Genomic DNA, 14,447 nt, shown 5'->3' with positions numbered 1-14,447 from the left:
ATTGCTCTTTATTTTGTCGCTCCACTTATGAGTGGAATAAAGCTAGATGTTGTTTACCACATGCTTGTGCCATACATGTGTGAACGACTTGATTCGGATTCTGTGGTGGACATTCCTAAAGTCCCTCATGTCCATGCCTCCCATGTAATGGTAACTGGCTCAGTCTTTTGTTAGTTGCCACTGTGGTCTATTGTTGAAGCACCGTGATTTGATCTGCTTACTGAATTGTAGGTGATCTTCATGGTTGTTACTTATACCCGTTATTGTGTATTCAGTAAAGTTTTTCAGTTAAGGAAATAGATTTTTAGTGGATTAGCCTTTAATTTTACTGTTTGGAAATCTCCGCCAGCTGTTCTCGAATCACATCTGAAAGTGAAGAACCATGATCCACTGTTCAGGATGTGCATGAGGCATTTAGGACCATGTTACACTTCATGTAATTTGAACATTGACATTGACTTACTCACTTCAGCCATTAAGTATTGCAAATATTCACAATAACTGTTTAACTTTCGTTTATTTGTAGATGGCAGACGAGCAGAAAGCAAAGAAGACCAAAAAGCATCATGCCAGCCGCAACCCGGTTCTGGCTCGTGGCATCGGGAAATATTCCCGATCAGCGATGTTTGCCAGAAGAGCAATGTACAAGCGCAAGTACACTGCCACAGAAACAAAGGTAAGGGGGGTTGTGGTTGGAAAAACTAAGTACTATGCATATTCAGCATTCCTTAGTTGGAATTAATGTCCAGATGTTTTTGCTTCTAGATTGAGAAGAAGGCAAGACCACCAGGAACTATTTCAAAGCCAGTAGGTGGAGACAAGAATGGAGGCACCCGTATGGTTAAGCTTCGTAAAATGGTAAACACAATTAATTTCAATGTAGATTTATTCCCTTTCTCGTGATTTTAAAGTTTTTCTCTATAGGAATTATCTACCATTGCTTCTCATGGTAGTTTTTAAAGACCCTTTAACAGTCTCTTTACTGATGTCCCCTGGCGTTACTGCCTCTGATTTTTAACCCTCCCACCACTAAAATATGATTTAATTATATCTTTTTATTTTTTTTTGCATCAAGTGCTGCCAGGAATGTAACTTTAAACTTTGTGTTGTCCCTTGAGATTTGTCATATGAGATATAGTTTGTATCATTTAGGTCTGGTATCAAAAGGTTTTTGGTACCTTTTTGGCTCTATAAATAACTTGAAGCTTGTTAACATCTGTTGGCAAAATTGCAATTTTAGGGATTAGCAGAACATAAGCTAACACACTTCATAGAGCATGCCACTCGCAGTATCGTAACTGACTTTCAGAAGGCAATCGCTGAACTGTGGTTCTTTATAGCTGAAGACTAGTAGCGGATAGGAGTGCTGTGAGGTATGATCAGATCTCTTGGATGCATGTGATAACTTTGTAATCTTTAACAGAAGGTGTTTAATCTTATGATATCTTGGGTAGCACAATATTTCTTCTTTGATATTCACATTCAATTCACGTAGTGAAACTACAAAATCAGTTGGATGGATAAATTAGATGGTAATGGCCTAGTTTTGTGACACTATCAATGATTGAAGAATGACCGTAAGTAGGTAAAGTGCTCATTTATACCAATAAAAAGACTTCAAGCCTGTATTTTTATTTTTTTTCCCAGCCACGATACTATCCGACTGAGGATGTACCCCGCAAATTGCTGAGTCATGGTAAAAAGCCCTTCTCCCAGCACAAGCGCAAGCTGCGTGCCTCCATTACTCCAGGGACAGTTCTGATTCTTCTTAATGGGCGTCACAGAGGAAAGGTACTCTTATTTATCAACTGCTGCTGCTTGTTCAGACTTTTGTTAAATCGATTTTGAAGCAGAATAAACATTAGCTCTGCTGTAGACCCGTATCGGTATGCTAACCTTGAACTGTATTTGTCTTTGGACCTGTACTACTGGCAACTGATCTGTTTGGAACTAAGAATGTTAAACCTGGAGCTGACATTCCGTCATGCAAATCAAACTAAAACACCAGTGATTTTACATAAAAATTCTGCTTTACTTTGCTCCTTGTTAGAAGTTTTTTTTTTTTTTTGCAAACCGATTTTATTTGTCAAATAGCAAATATGATGCAGAGCTCTGTACCCCAGAAACATCTGCACAATAAACTTACATCATCATGAATTTGACACTTAGAAAAGATGGTCAAGGAGGGAAGGAAGTACAAGAAAATATAACAAAACAACCCCCTCCCATCCCACTAAAATCCTCCCCTAGCCAGCACGCCATAAGAAAAAGCACCCCCACCAACATGTGAAGCATATTATTACACCTTGATCTTTTTGTTGCACATAAGTAGGAAGTTAAACTGAATCCGGTACACCTGCCGTAGAAACAGGCTTCAACTGCAGGCCCCGATAGTTCGCCCATCGCTTCCAAATTTTGAAATGTTTTTGTGGGCAGCCCCTTGCTGTGAAAATTGGGTTTTCCAACCCTATACAGAAGTCAGGCCATTCTTCCAAGCGGACAGGAAAAGTGCTACTAATGCTTTCCAAGACTTGGCAATGTCTCTTTTGGCCAATGTAAAACCCAATACCATGATGCGTAAAAATACAAGCCTTGGTGAGCAGGGAAGGTCCCAACCCAATACTTCTGAAATGAAGACCATGACACCCCCCTCCAAAAACTTGCAAGATAAATGCCAAACCAGGTGCATCAGGGTTCCCTCCTCCCGTCCGCACCTGAGACACACAGGGGAGACCACTAATCCTGCCCTCCATAATCTAGCTAGTAAAATATACCCAATGAAGGTACTAGAACTGGATATGGCGCAGTCGTACTGCAATTGCAGCCCCCCCCCCCCCCCCCCCCCCCCTTTGAGGGGAGGCCAGTGCCTCTGTCCAGTCCTCCCCCCTCCAATGGGCCTACATCACTCTCCCAGGCCTCTGAGCCTCTGCAGTGTAGAGGAGCTATGCGTAACTAGGGATTGACAGATGTTAGAAGTGTTTTTATAGAAAGTTTCAGAGAAGTCTCTTGGGGGCAATTTGTGGTGTTTTAGTATTGTCCAGTTGCACATAGCCTCTGAAGGGTGACTGGATATCAAAAGCTTTTGCATAGTTATTCCTTGTTGGGCCTGGCTTTCTTCACGGTCACCCCCAGACCTTTTGCCCTCGCCCCTATATTTGCGCTGAATTAATTTTTGCTGGCACTATACCACTTCTAACCAGCGTTAAAGCGCCGTGCGCTCTCCTTTAAACATGGTAAAATTGGCCTATTTCATTTACTTAAGCCCCCCCCCCCCTTGTAAAATGGTATACATATACCCATGGCCTGTAAATTAAATGCTGCCAGTGGGCCTGCCACATGTATTGTGCCACCTACCTAGGTAGGCCTTAAAACATGTCCCAGGCCTGCCATTGCAGCCTGAATACAGTTTTAAACTGCCAATTCAACTTGACGATACAACCACATTGCCAGGCCTTAAACGCCACTTTTGTTGCTTAAGTCGCCCCTAAATAGTCACTAGAACTGGGTGAAATGCAAGATTTGACTTGAGCTTTCAAGTTCTACATGTCCTGGGAGTGAAACACTGCTAAATGAGTTTCAGTACTGTGAGGCCTACCTCCCCCATAGGATAACATTTGGTTGACTTGTTACATTTAATAAATGCTAACTATTGATTGAGAACAGGTGGGCAATTCGTGTTTGGTGCCTGAGAAATTGTAATTTAATGGTAAAGTCAGATTTTGTTACAATATTAAATTCTACTTTTGGAAAGTTGGCATTGTCCTGCCCTAAACTATTTGGTGCCTGGAGCTTCATCCAGGGTCGCATGACTAGGTGTAGTTAGTTGGCAGTTGGACTTTGTTTATTCCTCCCAGACAGCCACACACTATAGGGATTAAGTGTTCCTGGATGGACCATCAATTTGCAGGATAGTCAGGCGAAGCTGGGCACAGTCCCATTTGCAACTTGACAGGCTGTGCTCTCCCGTTACACAACAGACTTGTCACCACTACATTGTCCCTGCAGGCAGCTTGGAGTCAGGAAATTTCAAGCTCTTCAAAGGAACCAGGTATAATATTAAACGAGCATTGGCATAGCCAATAGGTCTCGCCTTTGGGACCTTATAAGTGTTTAGCTATGCAACAGTTGCATAACTAAATACTTATAAGGTCCCAAAAGCGAGACCAATTGGCTATGCAAAGCGGCCGCGAAAATGAAAGTAATCGTGGTAAGGCGCCCGTGCACATGCACTGTAGCTCTAGGCTGGCCTGGTAGCACTTTTTGGAGCCCTCTCAATAAGTCTCGCCAGACCAGCGCATGCGCTGGGTCAGGCGAGACCTAAAAAAGGACCCTCATACCCACTCTTCGGTTCACTTGCTGAATCTTCTGAAGGACTCCGAGGGCTTCCTGCTGCTGTGGCATGCTATGTACTCGAGTGTTTGGCTGCACCTGGAAGGACTGCTTTGCTGCCTGGAGCTTGAGTTGAACCCTTGGAGGCCTGCCATGTTGCTTGAGTCTAGCATATTCACCTGAAACATGGACTACCATACTTACTCTAAGGGCTAGCTTGCTGGCCTCCTGTTAAGAGCCACAGGAACATAACTGGCTCCCACCTTCTTGAACCTGCACTTGGACCCATCCGGAGGTCGTCCTAAGCCCCCAAGTGTGCCCCTCTAGTCCCCAGCCCGTAGTTGCAGTGCTAAGGATGCCTAGATAGTCAAAATCCAAAACTTGAGACTTTGAAACATTTTGGCTAAAAACTGCATTGAGAGCCGAGGTAAAACTGGGACCAAACTGACCGTGGTGCCTCGCTGGTCGACCGTACTTCGTGCCAGCTTCTGCTATGTTCTTTTCCGCAGAAGCAAATCCTTCAGCTGTCCCTCTGCGAAGGGGTATCCGGCCACCTAGAACTATTAGGGTACATTTCCTGCACATTCCCACAGAATATTTTTGACTTCCAAAAAAGTGACCAGGTCCCAACGTACAAATAGTCACCTTCCTTCTCTGGCGCAGCCTGCAGCGTTGGTTGACTGAACGTTACCATCTCCAGGCCTTTTCTTCAAAATCTTTTTTAAGTCCGAAGGTAAGCAATGACCTGGCCTAATCCACTTGTATTTGACCTGCACTTAATTGCGGTTAGTCCTATTATTCGATTCTGACCCAGCCTCTTGCGACAAGCTGTCTGCGGTTGGCGCTTTGATGTTTTGGTGTTAGGTTTGTATTTAAACTTTAGGAATACATTGCATATCTCTGATACTAATTATTTCTTTTTTGATGTCAAATTTATTAGTTCACACTTTTTCTAAATTGGTGTGGGAATTTTCGTGTGTTCACTTTATTACTGTTTGTGTGCTGCGTAAATACTTTACACATTTTCTCCAAGTTAAAGCTGTGTGGTTTTTTTTTTTTTTTTTTTTTTTTTTTTTTCTCTCTCCAATGGGCTAAAGACCGGTTACTTTAGCGACTTTTGTGGTTCACCATGAAATGCCAGTATTTGCAAAGCGCACAGCTACCTCCGAAGTGGTGTCCCGGCGCTGGGGGCCCTCTGGAAGATTAAGTGAGCTATTGCCCAGAGTCACGTGGTGCTGGGCTAACCTGCCGCCGGCTCCAGGGATTGAACCGTGAACTTCGTAGTCTGGAGTCAGGCACCCTGGCCGCTGCACCACACCTCTTCCACGGGGATGCAGCTGTTACTTAAAAAGGGTCAACCCACCCTCCCATTCAACCATTTCAATTTATCACGTTCCTTATGGTGAAATTTTCTTTTCCAAGTGAAATAACCTGTTTTCTTTTCCATCAAACATGTATTATCCTTGTCAACTTGGCATCTAGTTGTTATCCCTGTCAACTTGGCATCTAGTTGTTTTTGCTTTTTAGAGTTGGGTGTCCTACCTTTGTCTCATTGCAAGTTTATTTTATTGGCATGCAAGCAGATTTATTTTCCCAATTTTTTAGCATTCTCCTTCACTCCACTTTAAGTGTTATGCTCACTTGTAGGTAACAAAAGTTCTTTTGTCTTTTATCATGCAAGTGAAAGACCCACTTAAGTTAGAACAATATTCCGATGTATTGAGTTCGGAGTATATTCCAGTCACGGTCTTCGCAGTAACTGTTCAGAAGGGAGTAAGTAGCATTACAACTGTGGTTTCATTCTATGAAAAATGTCAGATTGCACATTTTAAGATTAGTAGTGAACCTAATTCCTTGACAGCCATCTGGAATTCAATTTTAAGGAAAAATAACTGAATGTTTAGCATTAAAATATACATCCTAGTGTTACACCCGTCATCTGAGAGAGAGAGGTCTGAAAGAAGAGGCCAGTCCCTCCCCACAATACTATACGTTATTGGAAAAAACTGATCACTTTCTGAATTATACTTGCGTCCATATCTAACATCCCCACTCTAGCTAAACTTTTCAAAATGCGTTCAATCCCAACTTTGTGCTCACATGGAGAATTTCCAACTCCTTAACCAACATCAATCAGACTTTTGGAAGGGACATAGCACAGAATCGGCACTCACGCACGTTATGGACGACATACTAAATCTGCTCTACCAAAATGACTCCTGATCCTCCTTGATCTTTCCTCCGCATTTGACACGGTTAATCACGACCATCTCCTTTCCACGTTGAACAGGATGGGTTTCTCGGGTCTGGTGCTACAATGGTTCTCCTTCCTCCACCAAAGAACTCAGTAAAGGCAAACTACTCCCTCTCCAGTACTCGTGAGTGTCCCCCCCCCCCCCCCGCCCTCCAAGGTCCCGCCCTCCATCTTATCCTTTTCGACCTTTTTTTTTTTTTAGAACCTCTTGCTAATTCTCTAAGAACATTCCCTTCCGTATGTACGCTGACGACACAACTTAACCTGAATTTCAACCCTTGATAACATCATAACCCTAAACTTCACCTTCACGTCTACTCAAAACTGGTTAACTGAGAACCACCTCCTGCTAAACCCCTCCAATTGAATTCCTTCTCATCTCTCCTCCGAACCACCCCTGCAAGTTAGACCTTTGGCTGACTCACCTCACTGCTTTCAATTGCACCCCTCATCATAGACTCTGCTAAATCCCTTGGAATCACCTTGGACAAGCACCTGAATATGAAAAATCAGATCAGCAACGTATGTAAGGGAGCTAGTCACTTGATGAGGACACTTCGAAACATCAAGCCCTTCCTTCCACAAAAGGACTTCAAACAAGCGGTCCAAGCACTGGTCTTGACTAGGCTAGATGATGGCAGCGCTATGCTCTGTGGCCTTCCCAAATACGCCCTGGCTCCACTAAGGTCAGCACTGAATGTTGCGCCCAGACTAATCACTGGTACCAAACGAAACGTGCACATTTCACCAGTCCTAAAGTCTCTTAAATGGCTGCCCTATGAAGCTCGAAACCAGTTTAAGATTATCGTTCTAGCTCACAAAGCCCTGCACGACAACACCCCCCGGTACCTAGCACAAAAGCTTGAATTATCATGTGGCGAGAGAGCTTCAAGAAGAGCTAACCACTTCCTTCTGAAACCACGTATCGTGAATAAAGAGAACTTGTTGTCGAGCCTTCTCAGGTGCTGCACCAAAGATCTGGAAAACTCTTCCACCTGAATTGCGCAGAATATCAATTATTACTGCTTTCAAACGTGAAGCCAAAAGTTTCCTGATGAACACATTTTTACCTTAATTTGGACGATGTAGATTCGCGCACTACCCTGAGCCTACAGCAGGTGTTGAATGACCCTACGTCCTTGTTACCATCATGTTTTTTTTGTGTTCTCCTTGCTCCTCTCGGATGTAAGGTGTGCCCTCCGTAGCAGCATGTTATTAACCTGTTAATCACATTACTCGCTGTGTAACATTTGTTTGTGATAATTGTGACTATAACTGTTTGGTATTCTTATCCTATATCGGACTGGAGTTTTATTCTCCCTCTCTTCTCTCTGTCCCATTTGTCTGTTTGCTGTGACCACAACTGTTTGGCATTCTTATTTGATATTGTTACGGAAGTATCCATCTCCCTTTCATCCTTCTGTAAAACGCTCTGATATCCCTCGGGATCTGGTTTGTGCTATATAAAACTTTATTAAATAAAACCTATCTTTGATGTTATCACTCGTGTGTAAAGGGTGCAACTAAGGGAAGAGGATGTGGTCCGCCAGCTAGATTGCTGACTTTGGTCCTGGAAACCAAGGTTCGAGCCTCGGGGTCGCGTCCACATCCTGTGATTCTGGTCAAATCACTTAATCTCCCCGTGCCTGAATGTGTCCTTGTGTAACGTAACTGGTGCTCATGTAAAGTGCTCCAATCCCTTCGGGTCGAGTTTGCGCTATATAAATCTGCATTTAAAAAAAAAAAGTTTTTCTGCTTGACGTAGTGAATTCCCTTGAAGTATTGTTAGACTAGACAACACATTTAAACAGTGTCCCAAATTTCACATACACTAAGTAAAAAAAAAAAAAAGGTAATTTTTTGCACTTATATATTCGGTTGTCTTAGCACCTGTTAAGCCAACTATTTAGACTGACAAATCTGTACAATGAACAGGAGCCTAGGAATAGGTTTCCAGCGTTAAATGTTTTTTTTTCAGTGTGACATCTCTTCTGAATTAATGTCCAGTTCAAAATTGCTTCCTCTATTGGTTGGGGTCTAGAAATGTAAACATGGTAAAACTTACCTTAGTATAGGTGAAGTCTGATAGTGATGTAGACCTCCGTATGTGACCATTATTTTTAAATCTTTTTTCTTTTTCTTTTTTTCCGCCAACTGTTTGGCTAGAAGCTTTGAGTGACATTCAGTCGAAGCTGCTAGTGAATTTGGGGAACGAGTTTCTTAGAAATAAAGGAATAGGATAGCTTCTACAATAGAGCAAATGGGTTTCATTGAAGATAGTCACATGCAGAGGCTTGGGGAGAACAGGAGGAAAAATACCTAAAAGGTCAAGAGTACAGGAAAGGCTCTTGCTACCAAAGGGCCACAAGATAGAAAACATCAGGGCCTGTCAAAAACAGGACATACACATTTCCAATAAAAACTCTGAAGCTAAAGCCTTTGAGCAAAAAAATCTGACCCGCGTGAATATTCACTTCATAGTAAAAAATAATATATTACTGTCCATCACCCCTCTTATCTTCCCACTCAGGGAAGATGATGCTGCTACATAATCTACGCAGCTTGATGCTCTTCTAGATTCACATGCAACCTTTCCTCCTTCCTAATGAAAGCTAGTCAAGGGAAATGAAAGGAAGGGGAAACAATTGTGGGCTTAGTTAAAGTCCCTGTTGAGATCTTTGTCGACTTCCACCTACAGAAAGAAAAGTCTTACACTTTGGAAATAACCACCACTGCGTGGTGGGATTTATGTATGGTATGTGAATATAGATCTTAAAACCATAATTGCAGGTAATTAACTTTCTTATTTCGGAGTTTGCAGAACCAATGGCATACATCATAGAAAGTGAAAGGATTGCAAACCAGCAAGTATGAAGTGGTTCCTATTTTATCTGGGAACCTGGATTCCTTGTGTAATATCCGCCTCTTTCGAATGGTTGTGGCAAATGGCAATGCTGAAACACTCGCATTTCATTTGAAACTCTTCTATTGTTATCACTGTGCAAATGTGTGCTCTGCGTTGACTTTTCTTTAATCCAGCTGGTACAAACAAATCAAAGTACATGTTCGACCCATTGAGCTCGCTTATGATGCACAGGGTAGTGTGCTGCAGTAGTAGCCCATTTCTACTCTGCCAACTTCAATTCACAAAACTGAATCCGACTCTTCTGTGCCACAGAAACGTGTAAACATATACCCGTGAGGTATAAAGGATTAACGCGACCAGCAACTTTCATTTTAAAGCATTCAGCCAACCCAAAACTGATTAAAAGTGGGCAAGGGAGGCAGGAACTGTAACCTTTCCATAGGCTTGAATTTTTATGCTGTAGCTATATCAAGCTTATTGGTATTAGTATGCTAATTGTTCTTGATTAGTGTGGTGAAAAGCTTACTTAAGTTAATTCATTGTGCCTCTTTAAATGAGCAGTAACTGACTTCACAAAAATCATAAACTTTTTTTCTTTTTTATACAGCGTGTAATGTTTTTGAAGCAGCTTGCATCTGGTCTGCTCCTTGTAACAGGTAAGAAACAAGTCGCTTAGCGATAAACTACTATAATTTATCACATGGCATTTCATACAGAACTGCTTGAAGTTTATGCAAAGCAATTCAGTAGAAAATAAGCACTGTTAACTTTTTCTGACTACATTGTCGGCCTTCTGGACACCTTTTTATTATTTGTGGAGCTGTAGATTTCATTGCCAACAGATGCTTTTTAGTCCAACACAATGAATGGTATGCCAGTAATGGCTTTCGGACATATAAATACTTTTTTTTGGCCATCTTGTATGTACTATAATAAGGGCACCACTTTAGTATGCTACATGCACCTGGTTTCCTAGCATTGCATCTTGCACTTTTAATGTGCTAACCGATTGTCCTTTCCTCACTTGTGCAGCGTAGCCATGGATTGTAGTTAGGGTGTCTGTACTGATGCCATTGCATTTGAAGGTACTTGCTTTGGCCTAGACAATATATAATTTAGAACTTGTCTGTCATTTGAGTCTTAGGATGTATGGAAAGCACGAAGTACTAATACTGTTAAACCACCAAGGAGAGCTATATAACATTATCCAGGAGCAACAGATAAATACTACTAAAACACCGGATGCGTGCAAAATAAAATCCACCAAGGAGCTACGGGGCTCATCTTTTGATAGCATCTTCAAGCTGCCAAGGTAGCACTATAGGGAACCCACTTAAGTCGCATGCACCACCTCATTGGGACCACTGAGGAGTAGGGCGGTTGAGTGAGTTTCTGGTCCAAGGCCCCTCCATGTCCAAACTGTGGTCTAATGAAGACACTTTAATGCCTCAGTCCTTCACCTGGATGCCTTTAGTTTGGGGTGGGGCGGTAAGTAGTAGTAGTGAAGGCTGGTTAGAGAGATTGGGGGGTGGGGGGGGCAGCAGTTAAGCGAGTGCTCATGGGATAAGCCTGTGATGTCACTTGGAAGTGGTCCTGACTTGGACCAGCTTTTATGCGAGGCAGATAACTGTGCAGGAAGTTCAGTCTCCTGATACAAACCTTTGGGGGCGAAGGACTCGCCTTCTGCAAACTCCAGAACTAGGTGTACGTATTAAACTGCTGTAATTGAAATAAAAAAAAATGGCTGCTGTTACTTTGTGTTCTCAAGTAGCTAAACAAAAAAAAAAGCGTCCACTCAGTCGTGCTCCAATTATTTAAAAGAATAAATGCATACTAGAATGCTTTTGTTTGGGGGTGGGAAGAAACTTGAGCATCGAATCGGGAGTTCAGGGAAAAGCACTATGTCCCTCTCCTATGCCAACTTCTAACGGAGGAACTACTTCACTGTGTCAACTGGATAGGTTTGGTTTTTCCAATGTATTATATACCAGTGATATGCAACATTATTTGCTCTTTATGTTGCGTCTTTAGCATTGTTGGCCAAGACGGGGGCTAAATTAATAATCTCTTACAATGACCACACTCTGCTCCTGTTTACATGTGGAAAGGGCGAGGCGTTGGGTGGAGAGGTTATAAAAAAATGTCTCGCATGTTTCATTGAATGTCCATCGATTATTTGAAATGTAATCCAGGCTACTAATTCTATTCTTCAGCCCCACCTCATCATATTCATGGAGATCTTCTGGCTGTAGCAAGCCCTCCATGTGGCACTGTTGAGAATTCGGTCTCAAATTTGATGGCGCCCTTTCCTTTTAACCACCAATTAGGAGCCTCCTTTCACATGTGTACATATCCCCTTTCCTGAAGGCTCTTAATTAACCTCTTATTAAACGCATTCTTTAAAACTCTAGTCTTTGTCCACAAAGCACTGCATGCCACTGCAGTTGGTTATTTGAGGAAGAGGATTAAAGATTATGTCCCCTCCAGAAACCTTTTTTCCTCCCTCGATCGGCTGGCCAGAGCCCCCAAGATACATTGTGCAAGAATTAAAGGCAGGTCCTTTTCCTATCTAGGACCTGTTGTCTGGAATAAGCTTTCTCTAGGGATAGGGACCTCAACCAAAGTTAAACATATGGCTCTTCCAACAAGAGTAATATGTTGACCATGAGAAGTATAGTCGGTCGGGAATTAATTCCAGGACGCTCTCCTGAGTATCTGCACGCTCTATAAATCCCATACATACATTCCAGCTCATTTAAAAAAAAAAAAAGAATCTGATCCGGTTCTGCCGAAGGACTTTGCAATTTTATTTATACTGCTGTTACCCTATTAAATAGCTTGAATGTAGTAGTGTGTGCATGAGGGCATATGTTGGTGGTGATTCTTTGGTTCAGTGCCCCCCTGTTCCTGTCTGCTCTCTGTATGTTGGTTACATCAAATTGAAAGTAACGCAGTACTGAGTTAGCATCAGTTGAGTTCAGTTATGGCAGTCAGTATGCCACATCTGAACTGCGGTGTGTGTTCACGTACGAGGGATCAGCCTAGAAATGTCATGTTAGGAGATAGTGTGGAATTTTGTATGAAGGGGCCGTTTGAAGCATCTATAGTGGAGTAACCTATTTCCTATTGTATGGATGTGAGAAGTTTAGAAGTATTTCAGATGCCCACATGTTCGTTTGCATCTTGGGTTCTCCTCCGGAGAGAGACTAACTGTACAAACAATGCAAGGTTCACAGCCTCTCATATATGGACCACCATACAGCTAGTAATTTAAGATAATGGGTCAATGGGGTTTTTGTTATGGTTTTTACTTATCCGTCTTACCATGTGACCCTCTTCTTACTTTAGTTAGTTTTTCCGTCTTGTTTGGTCTGTATGTCAAACTGACGTCCTGCTTAAGTTTCGATGGATCTTTGCTAAAACCTTAGTATTTCAGCAATTGTTTTTTTTTCTTAATACTGTCAGGTCCATTGGTTATAAATCGCATTCCACTGCGTAGAGCTCACCAGAAATTCGTCATTGCCACTTCTACCAAGATTGACATCTCTTCAGTAAAAATCCCTAAACATCTCACTGACTCCTACTTCAAGAAGAAGAAGCTGCGCAAACCCAAACACCAAGAGGGTGAAATCTTTGACACAGAGAAAGAAGTAAGAATATATATTTGGTTCAACATTTATGATTAGTGCATGATCTGTTTATTTTCTGTGAATCAGTAAAAACAAAATTGTGGGTTTGTATTACAATGTCGGCCAAACCAAAAGTAAGGCAGATGTTGAAATTGACAGTTTAACTTTTTTTAAAAAAAGTTACCATATTTAACTTTTTAAGCTGCTGACATTGATTATTTATACCTTACTTTATATTTCTTCTATGGCATTTTGGCACAGGCACTTTGTAAGTTGAGACTCCTTCTGGTACTTTAATGAGCTGTGAATGGGTGTGTTGGTGATAAAACCTTGCAAGTCGTTTTTCTAGCTGTTATTCCTTGTACCCATGCTGCTTAAAATCTATACTTAGTATGATGCATTGTAAACAATTTTTTTTTTACCTCTGCAGAAATACGAGGTAACGGAACAGCGCAAAAATGACCAGAAGCTGGTGGATTCGCAACTCTTGCCTCTCATCAAGAAAGAGCCCCAACTGCGTGGTTACTTGAGATCTACGTTTTGCCTAGCCAATGGAGTTTATCCACACAAACTGGTTTTCTAATTGGTTAGAAAATTGCTCATTAAAAGAAAACGTTCTTAAGCCGTGATTGTTTTCGTTGTTGCTGTATTTCATACTTCAACCTGCACAAACATTGCAGACCCCAATTTAAAGGAATTAAGCACTTTTCTCTCCAGAGACATTTTCTAAAGTCTTCCTGATAGATCAGGTTGTTGGTAGAAAGATTTGAAGTGGGCGTTATTCAGTGAGGTTTTTTTTTCTTCACAGTGGGATGCAGTTGTGATTTTGTTTAGTATGCAATTGTGGCTTTCTGCTTTGGAGGAATTGGCTGCGTTGGTTAACAGCACACCAACCATTTTCTTAGCAATTTTCAAAACTAAAACAAGACTAGTAACACCATCCCATCCTAGCTAATGATGTGCATCTTTGGAGCTTAATAGACTACATTAAACACTTGCCTTTTCCAGGATGCTACTTAAATGTACCTGAGGAATGTACCGTATACAGTTTTTTGTGGGTCGTAGATCGAAGTGGCAGCAGAAGCTTGCTTGAAGGTGACATTTTACAATTTTCTTATGTTTGGAAGCATGGCACCCTAGCCCTTAATGTTGGCAGACTATAAATATTGTAATTGTTTAGTGCTTACTACCCCTGGTGTGGTGGCAAAGTGCTTTTCGGCAGGTAGCACGCTACTCTGTAACCAAAAAGGATTAGTGGTGGATTAGTATAGGGGAATATGAGTAGTTTGAGCGGTGTACCTGCTAGTCTGTTAGTTGGATTGAAAAGGATAATTGAGTGATAGAGGGAAGAGTCTAGAAAGTAATTTGG

At 41.8% G+C, this 14,447-nt stretch overlaps 1 protein-coding gene across 1 annotated transcript; it reads left to right on the top strand.

Moving 5' to 3' along the window:
- The first annotated feature begins 507 nt into the window (after nt 1–507).
- Nucleotides 508–13,707, top strand: RPL6 (ribosomal protein L6). Its single transcript, XM_085633941.1, has 6 exons — nt 508–676; nt 766–858; nt 1,648–1,791; nt 10,057–10,105; nt 12,915–13,099; nt 13,509–13,707. The coding sequence occupies exons 1-6, from the start codon at nt 527–529 to the stop codon at nt 13,659–13,661; spliced, it is 774 nt and encodes a 257-aa protein (XP_085490067.1). The 5' UTR covers nt 508–526; the 3' UTR covers nt 13,662–13,707.
- The last annotated feature ends 740 nt before the right edge of the window (nt 13,708–14,447 follow it).

This window comes from Triturus cristatus, chromosome 11 (assembly GCF_964204655.1).
Source record: "Triturus cristatus chromosome 11, aTriCri1.1, whole genome shotgun sequence".
Taxonomy (NCBI): Eukaryota; Metazoa; Chordata; class Amphibia; order Caudata; family Salamandridae; genus Triturus; species Triturus cristatus.
The sequence above is the reverse complement of the archived record's forward strand: the minus strand, read 5'-3'. Positions and strand labels throughout refer to the sequence as shown.

Excerpts from the sequence above, each read along its gene's own strand:
- RPL6 (XM_085633941.1), top strand. The coding sequence starts at position 527 with ATGGCAGACGAGCAGAAAGCAAAGAAGACCAAAAAGCATCATGCCAGC. Across the intron at positions 677-765 it reads ACACTGCCACAGAAACAAAG|ATTGAGAAGAAGGCAAGACC; the intron begins GTAAGGGGGGTT and ends TTTTGCTTCTAG. Across the intron at positions 13,100-13,508 it reads TCTTTGACACAGAGAAAGAA|AAATACGAGGTAACGGAACA; the intron begins GTAAGAATATAT and ends TTACCTCTGCAG.